General features: G+C 44.4%; 1 protein-coding gene across 1 annotated transcript in view; it reads right to left on the bottom strand.

Moving 5' to 3' along the window:
• Positions 1 to 1,288: 1,288 nt before the first annotated feature.
• NUDCD1 (NudC domain containing 1) overlaps positions 1,289 to 22,015 on the bottom strand; it is a 133,923-nt gene continuing 113,196 nt past the window's right edge. The window contains exons 9-10 of the mRNA XM_066578548.1: positions 5,990 to 6,149; positions 1,289 to 1,715 (exon numbers count right to left, since the gene is read on the bottom strand). Of these exons, the coding sequence (XP_066434645.1) occupies positions 1,423 to 1,715; positions 5,990 to 6,149 (453 nt within the window). The 3' untranslated portion in view covers positions 1,289 to 1,422. The remainder of the gene's footprint in view (positions 1,716 to 5,989; positions 6,150 to 22,015) is intronic.

The following is a 22,015-nucleotide window of genomic DNA, read 5'->3' as shown; positions in this document are numbered from 1 at the left end:
ATTCGGGGGCCGGCGCGGGTGACAGGTGAGTTGCGGCGGGGGGGGGGGGGGGGGGGGGGGGGTTGTGGGAGAGAGAGATCTCCCCTCCATTCCTCCCCGCTCTCCCCCGCCGGCCCCCGAATCTTTAGAGACGAGCAGGGAGATACTCGGCTAAGGCATTACTCGCTCGAGTAATGTGCCTTAGCAAGTATACTCGTTCATCTCTAGCTGTTACCCTATCAGCATCATTGGCAGATAATGCCTGGATCAGTATGGGCAAAAACGAAGATCCTGAAGACTAGGCTCCTTAGCTCACAGAGGAGTGCCTGGACTGCATACAATTACAGTAAACCCTCTGCTGGGTGAAACATTACTGTCTAGATGTTCTTCCAGCTTCTGAATACAAACAAAAATGATTTCATTCACTGATAGCAAGCTGAGGTTTTTGCATCAGAACCCATAAGCCTTCAGCTATGCTCCTGAACCTTGAGGTCACCCAACAATTGTGTTAACCCACATTTTACCGCCGTAGTCTTGCAACCGCAGCTCTAGCCTCAAGGACAAACTTTCATACGACACATCTATATATATAAAGCTGAAAGCCCTCACTGACTCACTGACTGACTGACTCACTGACTGACTGACTCGCCAAAAGTTCTCCAACTTCCCGATGTCGTAGAAACATGAAATTTGGCACACGCATAGATTATCTCCAAAATAGGAAAAGTAATTGGGTCCCAACTCGATTATTCAATTCTATGCGCAAAAGAATTAGCGTCCAAATTTAACGTACATAATCTAAATCTCTCACTTCTCAATGTCATAGAAACGGGAAATTTGGCACGAGCATTGATTATGTCATAAGTAGGTAAAGCTAATAGGTCCCAACTCGATTATTCAATTCTATGCACAAAAGAATTAGCGTCCAAATTTTACGTGCGGAATGTAATTTCTTCACTTTCCGGTGTCATAGAAACAGGAAATTTGGCAGGAGCATTGATTATGTCATAAATAGGAAAAGCTAATGGGTCCCAACTCCATTATTCAATTCTATGCGCAAAAGAATTAGTGTCCAAATTTTACATACGAATGTAATTTTCTCACTTTCCGGTGTCCTAGAAACGGGAAATTTGGCACGAGCATTGATTATGTCATAAATAGTGTGAACACCAGATAAACACCAGTACCCAATTAACTCGGGTGAAGCCGGGTATATCAGCTAGTCATATATAAAACAGTATTCATTCTAGGAATTGCGCTTTGTATCATTCGTAGAGTTTCCAATCAATCGCATTAGACAGGACATACATCGGCTTTTAATATTTTATTGGTGAACAAGATTATGAACCCATTAAAAAAAATGCTGCATCCTGGATACAAACTTCAAAAAAGCTCTTGTAGGAGTAATGTGAGCAGAGATGAAAGCGGTGCGGGGACGGCTCGTTAGCCGGCAGTGTTTACCCTTATGACGAATACTTTCTTTGTGGTTAGAACAAACAGTCGCTCGTTGGAAGCTTGAAAACCTAAGATGGGATCGCTGCTCTCCAGGCTTGCGACCTGCTGCTTAGCAACCTGTCCTACGTGTCTGCCTTCTTTCCTGTTGTACAACACTGTGGACATCGGGGTTGGCTGGCGGTAGATGAAAATTCGGCGGACGCACTCACACAAGGCAGCGTAGGAGAAATTTGGAGCACAGGTGAAAAACTTCTTGTCTTGCTTAGATGCTTGGACATATCCTGGAAAAGTAAAAGCTGAGACGTAAACGAAGGGCAAGGTCTATGGACTACAATAAATTCTCTAAACATGTAGCAGAGCCGAACTTGTCATTTCATTCATAAGGGATACATTGGCAGGCATATCTTATGGAAAATTAGGACCATCACCAAGTGACAAACTCAGCTCTACTCTACCTCTATACAGTAATGGTTCAAAACCACTGGGTCACAACACCTGCATCAACACAAAGTTGTATTAACCCCTAAATGCTAAAGAGCATACATATATGCCCTGCAGGAGTGTAGTTTGTATTGAGCAGGGGTAGAGCCTGTTCTATACATGGCAGGTACTAACTGTATGACACCTGCCCGCAACAGCCGCGATTGTAAATAATTACAATCACAGGCATTAACCATTTAGATGCCACTGTCAAATCTGACAGTGGCATTTAAATGGCCGGACAACGTAAGTGAGCAAACTCCCTTAGTCTCCCGAATGCCCGTTTACTCCTACAATGAGATTGTGAAGTGCCATTTGGGTTTCATGGCAGCCCAAGGCTTTGTGAAGGACCTCAGGACTGCTATCTATTTCTACCTATTAAAGACCTTTGGTATGTCTTAATAGAATCTTTACAGAAGTACAATATACTGCAATACTGAGGTATTGCAGTATATAGTATAAGTGATCCAATCATCAAGTTAAAAAACACTTTTTTCATTTCTCCCATTAAAAAGTGGCATAGATTTGTCCAAAAAAAGTCCACTCCATAGAATTAATGTATTATTTATCATGCACAGTGAACCTTATCAGAAAAGAATAAAATACACAAAAACGCCCAAACTGTGCTTTTTGGTCACCTTATAAAATGTTATAAAAAGTGACCAAAAAGTCGTATTGACCCAAATGGTGTAAATACAAACTACAGGATGTCACATAAAAACAAGCCTTCACACCATTGGTCCATGTGAAAACTCAACCATGTGAATAGCCTTATAGGCTATAATGCGTGTTTGTGCTGTCCATGAAATACATGGACACCGAACAGACGTAAAATACGACTGTGTGAATAGGACCTTAAAAGGGGTTGTCTGGGACTACAATTTTGCTGACCTAGCCTCAGGATAGATCATAAATAGTTGAATGGCGAGGGTCCACCTCTTGGAATCCCTGCCAATTAGGCACTTGAAAGAACAGCATTGCTTAGTCCATACTAGGCATAACGCCCTACATTGCATAGTGGCTGTACCTGCTATTGCAACCCAGTCTCATTTACTTCAATGGGACTGAGCTACTCTGAGGCAATGCGACCGATGAATGTGACGTCACAAGCCTGAGCAGTCAGCTATATGCCACAGACCCTTCAGTCAGCTGATTGGTGAGGATTCCAAGTGACAAACCTCCATCTCCCGCTCTGGACTCACAGCTCACAGTTAGGACAGCAGGAGCAAGGGGTAGGGAAGGAGCAAAGCTATGTGGTGCGCAGCACCCTGCAAAGAGCCATTGGTGATGGCGGCCTTTACTGTTGATGAATGATTACTTTAGTGGACTGGAGACACTAGAAATGGGGCCGCAAAAAGTCACTATAAAAAGGGGGGCCACAGAGGAAGTCACTATAACAAAGGGGGGGGGGGCACAGAGTGGGTTACTAAGAGGGGATAAGAATAGTCACAACTATGGGGGGTTACTGAGAAGTTCACTGGGAGTATAGGCAAGATGCGAAGTGTGTGCAGAGATGATTCATGGCGGTCTGGGCCCAAAGAGAAGAAAAATAAAAACAGACTTCACCAATCAGTGATCACGGGTGATAAATATGCTGTGATCATGATCATTGGGAGGCCACTTCACTATAATCATTATTGCTATGTACAGCTGGTGTAGGACTATTATTTCGAAGTATAATAGTACTGTGTTAGTACTGAGAGGCACTATTAGTGTGAGGGGGTCACAGAGGGGTACGATTAGTGTGAGGGAACACAAAAAGTGTAACTTAGCACAAAAGGGCGTGATTCTAAAGTCAAAAACTTTCCAGGCAACACTGAAGGTTGTCCCTCTTTTCATTGTGCAGAAGTTGGGCGGTATGGTGTAGGTTTGGAAAAACTATAACATTAAACAATTTAAATGGTAACATTTTCATGGTCTTCTCCATCCACACATACCGGCCCACACGGACAGCCATGCTCACCACATATTTGAGTCCATTTGTGATCAAAACAAACTGAACAGCAATATATTCCTATGTAAATAGAATTCTGCTGCCCAGCGACCCATCAGCCACGTCTCCTATCGATCTCCACTGACCATTAGAAGACTCTCGAACAGGTGATCTAACACATGGATGTCTCACAGGTACGAAGTCGGCACACAGCAGTCCACTCAGCTAACATAACCTCACAACACCAATTTCATTTTCACAACATCTTAAACACTTTCTCCGATTTGCAGCTTTCAATGGCGGAGAGGTAATAAATAATGTGTAAGTTCATGGTGAAATATGTAAGGTGAAGATATCCCACTTCATGATCAGATGGTCTGGCCAACAAATCCACTGAGAGTACAAAGCGTAAAAACATATTAAATATAGCGACATAGAAAAAATGGCCATTATGGAGCGGTCAGCACTGACTGATCAGCGGTAGACTGTAGGGGCGCAGCCCAAACTCAAAACACTCAGATGTCAACTTATTGAAAATTTCCAGGAGTAACAGAATGCAGAGTTCTAAGAAATAATGCGCCAAGATTATTACATGAAGGATACAAGTATTTACTAAAATAGATCAATCAGGATTTGCTTTAACCCCTTGAGTGGCAGGTTTATTATTACCATGTCCTGCCTCAGAGGGCAGTTTTTTTTTAGATGAGTCAACAATACAATTTTATCACGCAAGTATTTATTAACCCCTGGAGTGGCATGCCTGGAAAATCTCCAGGGCTTGCTGCACTGACCATGCAGTTAGCCCCTTCCCTCCATATGACGTAAGGGTATGTCATGGGAGAGGGGTACTTCCCACAAAATGACGTACCCCAACGTCATAGGGATAGCGCGATATCATGACAGATAGCGCTATCCGGCAGCAGGAGCCGCCTGTCACTGATAGCCGGCCTCCCGCTGTTAACCCCTTCTCTTCTCTAAGTAGATCGCGGCAGGGAAATGGTTTACAGAGGGAGCACTCTCCCTCTGTGACTTCAGCCGGCTCTCGCAATGTTATAGCAGAGAGCCCGGCTGGTCACCATGGCAACAGGATGCCAGCCAATCAGCGCTTAGCCAATCAGACGCAGCTCTTTCAGCAGGCGGGGATTTTAAATCCCCGCCTGCTGAAAGAACATATTTACAGTGCCGGGACCCAAGCAGCTAGACGCGCCTGAGCTCCGGCAGCGGCGGAGATGCATGTTTTTTTTTTCCCACACCAGATAGAAATGATTTTCAGGAAGGGCTTATATTTCAAGCCCTTCAGCAAAAATCACTGTGGGGGTGCCGGCATCCTATTGCCTTCAATGGGGCTGCCGGCAGCGGTGGCTCCATTGAAATCAATAGAACGGCTTTGCGGTCCCCTCCCACAGCAGTCACCGCTATGACAGCTGTGGGAGAGGATTCTTAACCCCCCGCAGGGAGTCCCCTTTACTCCACATGCAGTAAAAACCCCAGAAAATTCCGCTGACAGCTCAGTGCTTTGCACATTTCAGCACTAGAGCTGTCCACGGAAACCTTCCGGGGTTTAACTGCATGGTCAGTGCAGCAAGCCCTGGAGATTTCCCGGGCGTGCCACTTAAGGGGTTAAAGGGGTTGTTCCATGTGACATCATATGGCACAACAAATCACCGGGACCACAAAGGCCTGCACGCTGGATCCTGGTACCCACGGAGGGGAAAGTATACTTCAGTTTATTATTTTTATACAGGCAGTGCTAAACTGAAGTATGCTTCCTCCTCCGTGGGCACCAGGATCCAGCATGCAGCCCGTAGAGGTCCCAGTGATTGTTCTGACATATGATGTCACAGGAAATGACGTGACTGCTGCGGCCTCACGTTCGTGAACTCCTCGCATCATCACACTTAAGATGTGAGTGCTGATTCCAGTAGAAGGAGTTGTGACGCTATAGAGTCTCATTGGCGGCAGCAGTCACCTGATTCCTTGTGACATATGTCACATCACCGGGACTGCAGTGGGCTACAGCACTGGATCCTGGCGGACGCAGACGGGCGAGTATACTTCAGTTTATTGTTTTAATGCAGGCATTGCTATTGAAGCACTAATTGCAATGAGAGGATGCCCAGCTTTTCATCACTGACAGCTTACCAAGAGCATTGAATGTTGCTGCGTGTTCCCATAAAGCGTCACCTTGGCTGAAAACCGGCTGCCACAGAAGAGCGTCCACGTCGTGTCTCAGTGAGAAGCATGGCATCTTTTCTGGAGTTGCTACGAGTGAAAAAAGGAATTGGTTGCCTCCGAGATTTACCTGCGGGAATACAACACATGCAGATCTTTATAACAACTTGTGTCGACAATTAAGGTCCAGAATAGGCAGAATGTCATCACTGGTATCAGAGATGGAAAATATATTTATTAAACCTGATAAGACCTTTTTACATCTTCTTTAACCCCCTTAACAGCCCCCTCAGCCATAAATGCATGGCTGGCGGTGGTGAATGGAGCGGGCACTGACAGTTAACACCTGCCTGCAACACCTGCGATCACAGCCAGGTCCAATCATGGCCACTTAACTACTTGCATGACATGGTCAATGCGGACTGTGCAAGCAGCTAGGTGTAGGCACTCTCTCCCTGCATGATCATGGGGTGTTAGTGGGTTCACATGGCAGTCTGGAGCCTAGTGAGTCTGTGACAGGGCTTAATAAGCAAATACTAGTAATTAGTAGGAAATTATAGCACCAGTGTTTCTGGTGGCACAATGCACCCCACAGCTCTGCTACATGCACGGCCCACACACACAGCTCCGCTGCGTTGCTTTTGCGTATGAGCTGCATGTGATTTATGAACTTAAAGGGGTTGTCCCGCGATAGCAAGTGGGGTTATACACTTCTGTATGGCCATATTAATGCACTTTTTAATATGCATCGTGCATTAAATATGTGCCATACAGAAGTTATTCACTTACCTGCTCCGCTGCTGGCGTCCCCATCGCCATGGTGCCGTCTAATTTCAGCGTCTAATCGCCCGATTAGACGCGCTTGCGCAGAAGGGTCTTTTCCCTTCGGCTCGGTCCGGCACGAGCGGCGTTCTGGCTCCACCCCCTTCTACGCGTCATCGTGTAGCTCCGCCCCCTCACGTGTGCCGATTCCAGCCTCCTAAATTACAAAGTGCATTAATATGGCCATACAGAAGTGTATAACCCCACTTGCTATCGCGGGACAACCCCTTTAAGCTGGTGGCTGAGGTGAAATCGTGGCTTGTCGCTGTGTCATGTAAGCTGCATTAGATTCATGGCGGCGTTGAACCCTCTGTGGGAACGTTTGCACGACAGCGACGGTTTGTTTCAACACTGGACAATGGATGACGATTAGATGAAGGCTGGACTGGTGTTGGCGGCATTGCCACTGCCGATGACATGATAACACGTTCAGGAGATGTGAAGATGGTGGTGAAGGACTATGCTTCAATGTTGTTAGTCAATATGCACCACCAGCTAAGTATGTGGACATTTGTGAGGTGTCATTTATTGGAGTCTCCACACAGGTGTGCAGCTGTCTCACAACATACAAACTGCCAACTGAGTACTGCTGTTTCCATAGCAACTGAGGTCACGGGGGTTTGAGGGGGATGTAGTCCACCCATAATCCCTCATTCACCTTAGAGAGCATGTGACTGATCACATGACGGTGACATCATAAATCCTGGCAGCACACGAGCTATGTATGTGTAAATTTGTGAGGTGTTATTTATTGGAGTCTCCACACAGGTGTGCAGCTGTCTCACAACATACAAACTGCCAACTGAGTACTGCTGTTTCCATAGCGACTGAGGCCATGGGGTTTGTGGGGAATGTAGTCCACCCATAATCCCTCATTCAGCTCAGAGACCCTGTGACTGATCACATGACAGTGACATCATCATAAGTCCTGGCAGCACACGAGCTATGTATGTGTAAATTTGTGAGGTGTTATTTATTGGAGTCTCCACAGAGGTGCCCAGATGTCTCACAAGCAGGTACAAACTGGCAGATTGAGTACTGCTATATCCACAGCAAATTAGGCCACAGGGGGTTGTGAGGGATGTAGTCTGCCCATAATTCCTCATTCAGTGCAGAAAGAGGATAAAGAACGAGTGATGATGTACCAGTCATGTGATCAGGGGGAACGAAGAGCCGCTTAACATCGAAGGTGCTGTGGGGCTCTGCATGCAACTCACACGTCACACACAAATTTGACGGACAAGTGGCCATTAGTAGTTTGATTGCAATACACAATATACTGCTATACCAAAGTATTGCTGTATATTGTACAAACGATCAAGTGATTGCAAGTTCAAGTTCCATATGGAGAGTATAATAATAAAGAAAAGAATAAGTTCAGTAAAATTAAAAAAAATTTAAAGTTATAAAAAAAAAAGTTTCCAATTTTTTATGTCTAAAGAAAACAAACAAAAAACAACCGATATCACTGCACCTCAGCATAGTGGTTCTGAAATCAACGCTACTTTGCTTAACTTGGTTAAAGATCTCCACTGACCGGAGGCAAAAGCGAAAGAAAAAAAAAAAAAAGTCAACAAATTGACACTAGCTACATTTTAACAGCAGCCATCCTTATCGTTCATGTTAATGGGTGTTTGGGAGGGTTTTATAAGAAGACACATGGGGGTACAGAAACTGATTGATGTAAACAAAGCCTCCACTCTCTGGTAGCAATCAGGGATCTTGAGACAAGTAGTAAATTAGAAAGCTGCCTAACTTTTTAGTATCCTACGATTAAAAAGGGGTTTTCTGTGATTTAATATTTTTGGCCAATCCTCGGCATAAGCCACGAAGATGACCAGTGAGAGTCCGACCCCCAAGATCAGTACGAAGAAGGGCAGCAGTGCTCTCCACGTCACATCGATGTCCATACGAGTGTGGTTGGCACTGCCGCTCAGTACTGTCCAGCTGAATGAGCTGAGCAGCAGTACTTGACCCTTTATATTGTTCATTGGCAAGGGTCCGGAGGATCGGACTTGCCAACTAACAAGATGAGATACATTGATTGGCCCCTTTTATTAGCTTCCCGGGCTGGATTATGATTGGAGCTTCCCTGTATGGAAATTAGATCTGTGACCCCAAAGTGCAGCATAAAATCATGCAACATGTTTTCTGTGCATCAGCTTGAGTATGACTCCATGTTAAAATTGGAAAATCCAGCGATCGGAGTGACTTCCAACGAGGCCAGGTCATTGGTGCTAAACTAGCCGGGGCCAGAATGCCACTGCCAACCTTATGGGGTCTTCTTGTGTAAAGCTGTGGGGGTATATACTGAGAATGTTATGATAAAGAAAAACATCCAGCCACACAGGATCCTGTGGCTGAAAGGGGTCAGAGGAGGATGGCAAGAATTGTCCTGATGAAGAGGAGCTGGACAGTCTAAAGCAGCTGATACAATACAACACAAAGTTGATGCTCCAACTATTGTGTCCAAATTCACATCTCATCGTTCGTTATCACAGAAGCGCTATAACAGCAGACGACCAGTTCCAGTGCCATTGCCGTCTATGGTGTAGAAAAAGCAGTGGAGCTACTCCAGTGGTGGTGGGAAGGTACCTATTCTAAATTAGGTATCCTGATGGCGATGTAGTAAAAGAGGTATGTGCATGGGAAATTGGGTGCAGCCAATCCAATATCCATACAACCAGCAATACATTGCACACGCTCAGGCAGCGGGAGAGGGACGTGGCGTGTGCAGGGCTGAGTTGCGCCTTCTTCCCATTTTTTTTTAAACTTTCATCACTACATTGATGTTTAAGAAAACTGAGACTCCAGTGGGGAAAGAGCACAAAAATTTGATCCATGAGTGGTGAAAAAATATTGAATGGTCATATGGATCCAGATGGCTGTTGCACCGTGCTGATGGGAGGTCAGAATTTGGCACAAGCAGCATGAATTGATGAACCCTTCCTGCCAGGTGCCAACAGTTCAGGCTGGTGGAGTAATGCTGTGGGGAAAGTTTTCTTGGCACACCCTGGGTACTCTGACACTGGAGAACGGACACCATGATGAACTGCTGTAGTTCTGAAGGCCAGTGGATATCCAACCTGCTACTAGAAGAGCGTCTCTAATAAAGTGACCTTTCATAATTGTAATGTTTACCGTACCTCCCGGATTTTTGTGAACTGATCCCGTACAAATTCCATACATGAGCCCCCCCGGATCCCCACGGAGCTCAGCATCTGCCGTGCTGCATTGTCTTCTAGCGGAGGCGATGTCACAGTGAGTGATCTTGGCGGGTAGCAGAAGGACTGTCTTCCAGAGTGCCCTACTCTACATTCTCCAGCTCTTCAAATCTGGGAAAGTCCACTTGAGAATTTGTGAATAAATTACATTGCCCGCGTTTCTTTTAAGTGTCATTCCGCATGGCATTTCTCAAATTAAATATTAATTGTCAAAGACAGTGGTGATGAAAAGAGAAGTGCGGCAGCGCTCGATGCACGGGTGATGTGTCTGACAGCCAGGCTTATCCTGAGGCACGAGACACGCCGATATCATACTAATGGTTAGACAAGGTACTTAATAGAAGAAGTGGAGAGGATGGCGGAAAAACGTATACAGAGCCATACTTGGGTAAATATGTATGGGAGGGAGGGTGATCGTAACACTAGAAGCAGGCGCTGTTTTAGAAATACAGATGTAGCAGAGCAGAGTTTGTCAGTTAGCACGGTGCACCATGTTTTATATAGAACTGCAAGCAAACGTACTCAGTATATGAATTCCTAAAGTTACCCCAATGTCACAATTTTACCACCAAAACCCCTGCGGTCATGGATTCCGACAGGAGTAGTCTACTGTTCCCGAGTAAAGCTTTTCCAGTTATGTCGGTATCAAACCAGCGTAAGCATATTTGCGGAATGACCGTTGCTTTTTTTGCGCATGGAACGGTGTATTTTACTCTATTTTTTGCACGTGTAAGTCGTGCGCAATTACGTTCGCCAAAATAAAAAAAAGCATTGATGATCCCAGCCATTGAAAAGGCCAATTAGTCCAATGAGTTCAAGAAGTGTTCTTTTCCTGCGCAATGTTTTACACATCTCCCAGCGTATTGAACAGGTATCTGTGCATTCCCATAGATTTCTATAGGGACTTTGCGCGCAAATGTTAAGGAAAAACAAATCGCACTTGAATGAATGGTGTACATGCCAATATGATGCGATTTTCTTCTCAACCATTGGAAATAGTGGGTGGAATATCATTGGACTAACAGAAAAATAGAACATCCTATGACTTTCTGTATGGCAGCATCACTGCGAGAGAAAAATCGCCCATGTAAAAAGACCCACTACAACAAATGGGTTCCATTTCAATGCACGTTTTGTGCGTCTCGCAATGCACAAAATTTGCAAAATAAAATTGCAGTTATTGACCAGAACCAGCATGGGCTTGTAATAAGCAAGTAATATCAGACTAATCTAATTTCCTTCTATGACAGTATCACTGACTGGGTTGATCAGGAAGATGCGGTGGATATAGTATATCTTGACTTTAGTAAAGCATTTGACAAAGTATCTCATAGCATACTTATTGAAAATATGACCAAATATGGGATTGACAAGGCAACTGTTAGGTGGATTCACAACTGGCTGAGTGATCGTACTCAGAGTGGTCATAAATGGCTGCACATCCAAGTGGAAGAATGTATCAAGTGGGGTACCACAAGGCTCTGTCCTAGGCCCAGTGGTGTTCAACATTTTTATAAATGTTGAGCAACCAATCAGAGGCAGCGCTTCCTGGAGGCGGGGATTTTCCAATAAATACTGTGATTGGTTCATCGAGCACTGGCTCTGATTGGCTGAACGTCACAGTGTTGGAGGCGGGGATTTTCCAATCCACGGTCAGAAGAGATGCTGAAGAACAGTGTCAGGGACTGGGGAGAAGACATGCGCCGGAGCTGACAGCACCGGAGAGGTAATGTATTTTTTTTTTCTGTAGCTAAGGCTTATTTTCGGGGTAGGGCCTATATTTCAAGCCCTCCCCCGAAAATCCTTGCACATGGCACCATAAAATCACGATATCGCTGTGAGAAAACGCAGCGATATCACATGAACCACCGATGCGACATTGCTGCGATTTTCTCACGGTGATATCTTGTCGCTCGTGTGAAGGAGGCCTTAAAGTTATATGTACATGTAGCAGAGTTCAGTTTGTGCCTAGACATATCACAGAGACTTCCACCCCTCTCAGGTCTGTGGCCACACGGACCCTTACAGATAAATGAACTTGACTTTCCTAATAATGCTCCTGAAACCTGCTGAATATAAATTATACAGTATAGTTTTCCCATAGAGGAGCAATTGTCTTATGATATGTACAAGTCTGAGGAACATCAAAGAGGCGCACATTCTTACTGATTTGCCTGCAGAGGATGAGCACATAAATATTCTAATACTAGAACAGTGCAAACCGAATGAAGCAGACCGGGGGGGGGGGGGGGGGGGAGACAGACGACATTGTTGCCTTGATTAATATTAACAATTCTCGGTCACCCTGTGACATATTATATTAAGTTATGATTCCGATTAGTATCAAAGCTGAACTCCTCAGTGGTATCAAATGTAAGAAAAAAATAAGTGAACCCTTTGGAATGACCTTGATTTCTGCACTCATTCCGATTGTGTGTTAGATTGTGTTAATTGGGACTTGGATAACAAACAGTTGTACCACTCATGTCTTTTATTGAGCATATTCAGTAATTAGTCACAGTGCACGGCAAGAAAAAGTAAGTGAACCTGTGTCAATGACTTTGCAAAGATCTAATTAAAATGACCCTCTGATTCCAGGACAAAATTTTGTTCTGTGACCAGAGGAATCAATTATACTACCTGCTGTTGGATTTCAGTGCTGATGCTCCTCTGATCTGCCGATTTCGGGTCCCATTTACAGTTATCCAATATGTCTGACAACCTTCAGACTACCTGATCCCCCCAATGCATTGCTATTGTTAGACTACGATAAGCATTACACCTGCTGTCGGTTTGGCCAGAGCTACTCACAATGAGAGCAGTGCACAATGTGCATTAGGCTGTTAAAAAATTGCAGCTTGAACAGCTGAAAACAGGATCACAAACCATCAGAACAGAGGGATATCATCAGAGAAGAACGCCAGCTGGTAATGTGTGTCACCCCTGGTCCCTTGACAGAATTTTGTCCCAAAACCAGAGGGTTGCTTTAAGTAGAGGAGATCTGAAGGTTTCACATGTGCTTTTCCTATCAAATAAAGGCGCACAAAGACTGGTTACTGATAAATTTGTATTTCTTATGAAAGATTGGTCAGAAAAATTAAGGGCCCTTTTACATGGAATGATTAACATTGAACTAATCACTAAATCGTCCGAAGAATGACCACCGCCTGTGTAAACAGACAGACGTTCATCTATGAAAGGCGGCCTATTTACCCTCATTGGAGGCTGATGTGGTACCATAAGAGATCTCTGGCGCGCTCCACCTCCATTCAGTGAGTGATTATAACGCCTCTGTGAAAGCAGGAGGCGTGATAATCTCAAGTACGACTGTTGGGCACTTAAGCGATGCACTGCTGTCCCGTGTAAAACCACCCTCAGTGAACCTGTGTGTTAATGACTTCTCCCAGAGCTAAATGGCAAAAAGTGTTTCAACTACGGAGAGGAGATTATAAGTAGAAATTTCACAGGTGCTTTGTCCATTATATAGAGGCCTCCAAAGCCTGGTGACTGACAAATCTGTTCTTCGGGGAAAAAAAACAAACACTGGTTGGAATCTGGATTAGCATCATCACCTCGCAAACCAAAGCAGGTCCCACAGCCCACTGAGCCTGAGGGGACATTCAGGTGGGATCAATCCGGTCCTATTTCTTTGAAACTGTACCTGTGTCTAAGGCCTCTTTCACACATGACAGCAATATAGCTGCGGGAAAATTGCAGCGATATTGCAGCTGTATTACCATGATTTCTGTGCAATATTGCCCCTTTTTTCCGAGGACATATGGCGATTTCGTTGTGCTACAAAGTCACGCTCTTTTGATGGGATTTTAGCTGCATTTAAAAAAATAATAATAATAATACATTACATAACAAGCGCTGACTGCTCCGCCGCACTTCTCCTCCCGAAGCTCCACCACACTTGTTTGCAGTCTTCAGCCCCTGGCTAAGGAGTTCATAAATCCAGCCTCTAGGAAGCGCTGGTTCTGACTGGTTCTCGAGCGCCACAGCTCAGCCAATCAATGAAGACCTTGATGAACCAATAACAGCAATTGACGTGATCTCATTGCACTGCCTGTGTCTTCCCACACAATCCTGGTGAGACCAAGGCAGAGAATAGAGGATGTTGTGGGAGTGTGATGGAGGCGAGTTTATTACATCACTGCCACAGTTTGGCCTATATTGACTCGGGGGCACAGCGGAGCCTCTAAATAACTAAGGGGGTAGAACAGTGCTATAAATGACTATAGGGCATAATGGGGCCTTGAAATAATTAAGGAGTCCACTGTGCCCAAGAGCATATGTAAACCTGGAGCCAGCCTTCGATAGAGGGAACAATGCCTCAATGGAAACAACTTTCAGAAGACTTTTCATAGAGATGAATGTGTTAGGCCAGGTACAAGTGCCTGCTACCTTCTTGCTATTCTGGGCAGACACAGGCGTCGCTCTGCTCCTTCTGTATGAATGAACTTTTTAGCTGTGCACTTTCCCTCAGCAATGCGGCTTCATTCAATCTCCTCCTCACTGCAGGGGCGCAGTGAGCTCATAGTGAGGAGTACGACATAGGATGCCTGTTCTCGGGATTGGTGGGGGTCTTATCAATGAGACCACAACCGATCTGACTTTTATCACCTATTATCATCTTTCCTATAGGGCCACCACCCTTCTATTTAGGCCACTGCCCTTGACTCTACCAAAACCCCCCTCCCCCCCCCCATGTCTCAGCATTCTGGACCCTTGTGAACACATTATTACGTAGTAAACTGCATTTATACCACAATTTTTCAGCTTGGAGTAGAGTTACATTTTATGTCAGCTTAAAGGGTTAAAACTATGTGTATAAATACTATACCGCCATTGTGGTCTGGAAAATAAAACCAATCTAGGTTAACTATGAATAGGAAAACAAATACTGAAATTAATTACTTGAAACCTTCAGAGTTGAAAGACTACATCTGATTGCTGATTGTATGGCGCTGAACTCCGTAAGGACGTTTATTATGCTCAGCATTCCTATTCGTGACATTTGTGCGATTATCACGCTTTCCCTGATCGGCTATAATAAGCCGAGAGAATTCTATTAATGAAATGGGAAGTATACACTATTCATCCGATGCAAGCGGGACTATTCGTTAACGGAAACACGTAGAAGTCAGAAGGCACCAGAGCCGCCGGGAGCGCAGAATAACTAGTGTATTGCTTGAAAATAAAAACTGTAATAAAAAGGTTTTCTCCATTTTTTTCCTCAAACCTTTAAAACTTCTGATACATTTTCTATGCATTGAAGGGTAGGCTGCATTGGCCAAAAAAGTAAGTGAACCCTTTGGAATGACCTGGATTTCTGAATGGATTAATAAAATGTGGCCCGATTGTTACTTAAGTCACAATTACAGATAAATACAGGTTATGAGCGTTGGGTTAAATGGGGTTTTCAGAGTTCAGAGTCCTCCATGCCCAAAATTATATGAAAACAATATACTCACCATATGGCCGCTCCACCATTTTAGCAGTCCGCCACCGTGAAATTGAAACCCGAAGGCCTGGTGACATCTTGTGATCTTCTATATATAAGCCCCGAGTCAGGTTTATGAGATGTCACTGATGAGGTCTCTGTTGGCCTCCCATTGGCTGCAGTAGTCACAAGTGTAAACAATAGAGATGAGCGAGCATACTCGGTAAGGCGATATACTCGAGAGAGCATCACCTTTTTCGAGTACCTGCTGGCTTGTTCCTGAGGATTCGGGGGGCCGCGGGGGTCGGCGGCGGTGCGGGGCAGTGAGACGGATCGGGAAGGAGAGAGAGAGATCTCTCTCTCTCCCTCCCTCCCTCCTGATCCCCTCTGCAACCCCCCGCTCACACCCGCGGCCCCGCCGAATCTTCAGGGACGAGCCAGCAGGTACTCGAAAAAGGCGATGCTTTCTCGAATATAGCGCTTACCGAGTTTGCTCGTTCAGCTCTAGTAAACAACCCAAGTCAACAGACTGGAGCAGTGAGGAAGCAATGCACAGTTTTATTACTTACAAGCATTACATCATACTATCGGGCAGGCAGTCTATCAAGCCACCCCACGGGCATGGCTTGATAGGCATTCTGCCATGACAGCCCTGGAGCCTTTTAGAAGGCGCCCGGCTGCCATGACACCAGCACGGCTCCCTGCGATCTCATCTGTCCTGTGTAAAGCCACTCTTAGTTAGTCACACAAAAGGTAGTCACTCCAGACACTTCTGCTGGAGAAGGGGCCTCAACCTATTTTTTCTGGAATCCAGCTCGGTATACTAGGTTGTTGCTAGACAAATACATACTTCCTGGCCAGAAGGAGAAACAAAGATATCAAATAAAAGATATGCTAAAAGTCCACCAAATATACTCTATATTCCAACGTTACCTATAGAAGAACGGCAGCTCCAAATTCCGTTTGCAACTGTGGTGATGAATGTTATTTTTTGGGTGGGGGAGGGGCTTTTACAGTTCTGCTCCAATATCAGCAGGAGAGAGCCAACAATGTAGACACAACCGTATACATGCGGTCATCATATGATATTTGATACAATCATTCTCCGTCATTGCCCTAAAGCAATTTTTCTTTGAACATAGAGGTAAAGTCCTTGTCTCCTTTACATTGTTATTCTCCACCGTTTACTAAAACAGACATCTTCAGCTTCACTTGCCAATCCCATATTTACCGGTTTGTGAGGTGCTCAATACTCTGGTGCCCTCTCCATATTTTAACATGGTCCTTTGAATTAGTCCTTACAGTGTCAGAAAGCCCCTTTAACTCCACATTAGTAAGGCTGGTCTCACGCGACTAGGTTGGGTTCCGCATGCGAGAGGCCGCAGCGGAATCTGGCCCTGTACCTGGCCAGCATCTGTGCGTACCTGATTAATCCTGTATTGCACATGGCTGCGGCGAGACATCGTCAGGTATGCGCAGTACAGAATCTTTAAAAAATTTTCTTCTTCCCGCGCAGGCACTAGGCGATGATGCAGAACCATCGACCTATCCGCAAGTCGGATGGCTTCCATTGACTTCAGTGGAAGCTGTCCGTGCGGAATTCGCACTAGAATAGAACATACTGCGATTTCATCTGTGCTCACTTGAGCGGACATGCGACTGTTCTATTGTTTGAATGTGTGCGGATCATCCGTGTGGGTGACAATTGCGGATTCCGCAATTCAAACCCGGTCGTGCGAGTCTGGCCTAATTGGTCAGAGACTTCATTTAGCTTTCGGAGTGATCACAGAGACAACGCTGCAGGCGGGGAGGCGAATTCACTAACAGATATAGACGATTATCCTATTCACTGCTGAAGACAAACAGGGAGGTTACCATTAACCTCCTTTCACTACCCAAAAATTAAAAAAAGAAAAAAAAAAAAAAAAACACAGATGGATGACTGAATAACATTTATTATTTTGCGGCAATGGCACCTGTGAAGGGGTGCAAGATGAGGATCTTGTAAAAATTATGCTACATTTGCAGTATGAAAGAGTCAGAGAAAATGTGGTATATAGTAGAAATGCATAGTATCACACAAACTTCTTCCACCAAGCAAAAGCTGTCAACATCCATCAAACGAGGCCATCTCACCAAATACCGCCCTATAACAATGTTCTCTCGACGTGAGCAGATTTCTCGTGTGAAATTTCAGGTTGCCCATGCCGTTTCAAATCCGTATCGTAGATCTGTGCCCGTCTCATCAATTGTGATAATGCGTCTGAGAAAATAATTCTCCTTCTCTTTCACATTTAGCCAGATGGGGCACACACATCTCCATTCGGTGCCAAGTTTGAACCTCGGAAAGGTTCTTTGGAACCCATCTGCTATTGGGTTCCACACAACCGCATTTTCAGGTCTACTGTCAGAATCGTATGCACAGATTTGGATAAAATCTTTATCTCCGCAGGCAAATCTTCGCATGCCCATCGCATCTGTCTTCTTCCAGCAGCAGGCAGACGAGCAATGTGAGATTTATCCATGGCCAACACAAGTCTACCTGGCTCGTGTTCAACGTTTTCACGTCCTTCCTTAAATCACGCTACCCATCTCACCACGCCCCTGTATGGCAGTGCTTGTTTGCCACATGCTTCACAAAAGGCCTTGGTAACACCATTGTGCGCTACTACCACGAGCTGCCTGCATTTTCAAGAAAGAAATCTGCCCACATCAAGAAAAAATTATGTTACAGGGCAGTATTTGGTGGGATGGCGTCATGTGATGGGGGCGGATATCTTCCGGTTAGCGTGAGAAGTATGAATGACACTATAGATAACATTGAAGACCTCTATTTTGGCATTTATATACCACATTTTCTCTGACTTGGTTATACTGCAAATGTAGCGGGGTGTTGCCAATAATTTTTACATGACCCTCGTATATAAGTTCTTTGAGTTGATGTGTTAGAAGCAGGAAAAATGCGCAAGTGTAAAAAGTTGAGAAACTTTGATAAGAGCCAAAATTATAACTGGATCAGAGAATCTTCAAAATGGTTACCAGGAGGGTTCCTGGTTCATGTTTAATGATCAAAAACAGTAGAACCAAGTTTTGGGTTGGATTTTGCTCAAAGATCAGTATAAAACTGAACCTTCAGTGAAAAGAAGGAAATAAAAAAAGAAAAATGAGGAAGAGGTAAAAAAAAAAAAAAAAAAAAAAAAGGAGGAGGAAGAAATGTCTTTTGTTTTTGTTTCTTCTACCTTTTCTCTTTTCTTCTTTTAGCATCTTTCTTATTATACAGGCCTTTTATGGTTCTTAGACCATGTTATACACCAATTTTAGCTGTATTAGTGAAGTTCCAGTTTAGTTCACATGAATTCGGAACGAATCTAATCTTTTGGTGAAAGTTGGCATACCAGTGAAGCTGAACTTTTCTAAGTCCTGGTATGTAATGGTTTGTACCTACCAAAAGTGTTTCAAGGAAGAACAACTGGTGAACCAGGGTCATGGGTATCCAAGGCTTATTGACCAACATGGGGGGGCGAAGGCTATCCAATCTTGTACAATCCTACAGTGAAGCTACTGCAGTACAAGCTGCTGAAAAAATTACTAAGGTAAAAAGAGGACAGGACATTTGTAGCGAGACATGTATGGGACTGTTCCACCACAGACTGGTCAGAGTGTCCGTACAGATCCCTGTCCACTGTTGAAAGTGATGCCAATGGGCATATGATTATCAGAACTGGACCTTGTAGCTATGGAAGAAGGAAGCCTTGTTTGATTAGTCAAATTTTCTTTTATATCACATGGACGGCTGGGTACTTTCCCGGTCACTTCTCTGGGGCAGTGAGATCCACAGGATACACTATGGAAAGAAGTCAGGTGAGCAGAGACCGGATGATGCTCTGCTCATTCGTGTGGTTGTGACTCGGATCTAAGAATTGTATAAACAAGTAACCTTCCTCCTCTGTCCTTCATGGCAGTGGTATTCCTTAATGGCGGTTGTGATATAGAGACTGTTAGGCCGTCAGCCATTTTTTATCCACTGCCGGCCTTAAATAGTTGGAATTCCGTTATAAAGGTTTGGCAGCTTCTCCCCTGCCTGCCAATATTCACATTTAGAAAACGACCATTGTCTTACCTTCCCTGGACAATAGCTGTGCTGTGATGTCAATAACCCCCATTTCTTTCTCTCCCACCTGTATTTGTTTGGGTAGTATTAGCATGAACATACTGAGTTGTATGACCATGCACTTGTTAATGAAGTCTTAGGAAGCTCATTCACCTACCGCTGAGTTTTCCAGCTGTTTAGGCACAGTCAGTAAAATACAAGGGAAATTTGTTAAGAAAGATTATTAGACGTATGAAGGTCCCAGCGCAATATGAATATTTTCAGAATGAGGCGTGCCAGCTGAACAAAATGCATCTACACATGTTGCGTTATGAGCTCAGTAACAACCCCAAAAGGCATATCTGTACACCTGGGAATAATTTATGTGTCACGCTTAATATGGGGAATTATGGTTTTTCGGAGCCCATAGAGAATCCAACCCTCCTCTCTTCAAAAAACCTCAGAGGGGGGTGGGGAGAAGGTGTGTTCAGGGGAACCCTTTATAATTCGGGACTCCACAGATCCCAATTGTCAGATTTCAGAGATACGCCCTCAGCATAAGGCTGTCCTATTCACTTTAGTGACTCTGCACGTATTGGAACCTTGGGCCGTGTATCCCAAATTCTGTTTATTTTAAAAATACTGTCTTGTTAAGTATATACCATGTACTACCGTGTAACATCTTTTTCTGCATACTTTTGTACATGTATATATCTGCACTGCTAGTCTTTTTCTAGAATAAATCTACAATTTATTAGTTAAGCCTTGTCAGTTTTAAAACTAATCATAAATTCAAGGATTCTGTTCAGAATTCATAAGTCTTGGTCCCAGCTTCCCTTAATAGCTGGTGATGGCAGCGTGTGTATTGTGCGAGGCATTCTAGAGTGCTGAAGTGCGTTTGAACCAGGTAGTGATTTGAGCTTTCGCCTTGCAGGCTGGATACAAATCAGTCTGTATTCTAACGACTCCAAACTTGCAATCTTGCTAGAGTGATCGCTCGAGGCTCTGCAAGTGCGCTCGGAATAGTCGATCTGTGAGTAGTCGGGGACAGAGGCGGGATCGATAGGTATCGCCCCCTCTCTGTGACAGTGGTGGCCTCTTGCGCCCTTCCACACTGCAAAAATTGCTTAGCAACAAATGGATTGCTTAGCAATGGTTTGAGAAACAAGGGGTTGACTTGGCCTATAAATTCCCCAGTTCTTAATCGGATTGAGGATTTGTGGGATGTACTGGAAAAAAACCCACAATCCATGGAACCCCACCGCACAACTTACAAGACTTAAAGGGAACCTGCCATCCTGGGCATGCTATCCAGATGCAGATAGCATGTTGTAGAGCTGGGGGAGCTCAGCAGGTTGATATAAAGCTTTGAGGGGAAACATTTACTAGAACTGGTATTTTATTCATTGAAATCTGTGCTTCTTTTAAGTGGTCCTATCAGTGATTGACATGGATCCATGTATCAGTGTACATACAGAAATAGCTGTCAATTACTGATAGAACCGCCCATTGGACCTTTAAGCGCAAAATAGCAGGGATTGGAATGAATAAAATACCAATGACACGGAATCTTTCCCCATAAAACTATATATCAATCTGCCCAGCTCCTCCTGCTCTATAACATGTTGCTCGCAGAATGGACTGCATGTTTAATGTGACAGGTCCCCTTTAACCCCTTCCCGCTCCATGACGTACCGGTACGTCATGGAGCGGTGGGGTATATATGAAGAGAGGCTGCGTGGCAACCTCTTTTTATACAGTGTGGGCGTCAGCTGTTTATAACAGCTGACACCCGCAGGCAATAGCCGCGATTGCCCGTTCGGCCTATCGCGGCTATTAACCATTTAAATGCCCCCAACGATGTTCGGGGGTCCCGCACGACCCCACCGCAGTGAGATCGGGGGGAGCCATGCAGGTGTCATGGCAGCCGGGGGCCTAATGAAAGGCCCCAGGGCTGCTTTACCAGACTGCCTATCAAGCCATCCCCGTGGGGTGGCTTGATCGACTGACTGTTAAATTCCAATATGACGTAATGCTATAGCATAACGTGATACTGCAGGAGCGATCAATGCATCGCATGTTGTAGTCCCCCAGGAAGACTTCAAAGTAGAGTTAAAAAAATAAAAATAAAAAAAATAAAAAAATTAATCGTAAAAAAAAAAAAAAAAAAAAAAAAAAAAGTATACAAGTTTAAAATCACCCCCCTTTTGCCATATCAATTATTAAAAAATCTAAATTATAAAATAAAAATATGTATTCGGTATCGCCGCGTCCATAAAAGTACGATCTATCAAAAGAGCGCATTATTTTTCCCACTCGGTGAATGTCGTCCGGAAAAAAAAAAAAAAAAAGGACGCCAGAAATGCATTTTTTTAGTGAGTAGTATAGTAAAAAAAAAAACTATACAAGTTTGG

Source organism: Eleutherodactylus coqui, chromosome 9 (assembly GCF_035609145.1).
Source record: "Eleutherodactylus coqui strain aEleCoq1 chromosome 9, aEleCoq1.hap1, whole genome shotgun sequence".
Taxonomy (NCBI): domain Eukaryota; kingdom Metazoa; phylum Chordata; class Amphibia; order Anura; family Eleutherodactylidae; genus Eleutherodactylus; species Eleutherodactylus coqui.
The sequence above is the reverse complement of the archived record's forward strand: the minus strand, read 5'-3'. Positions and strand labels throughout refer to the sequence as shown.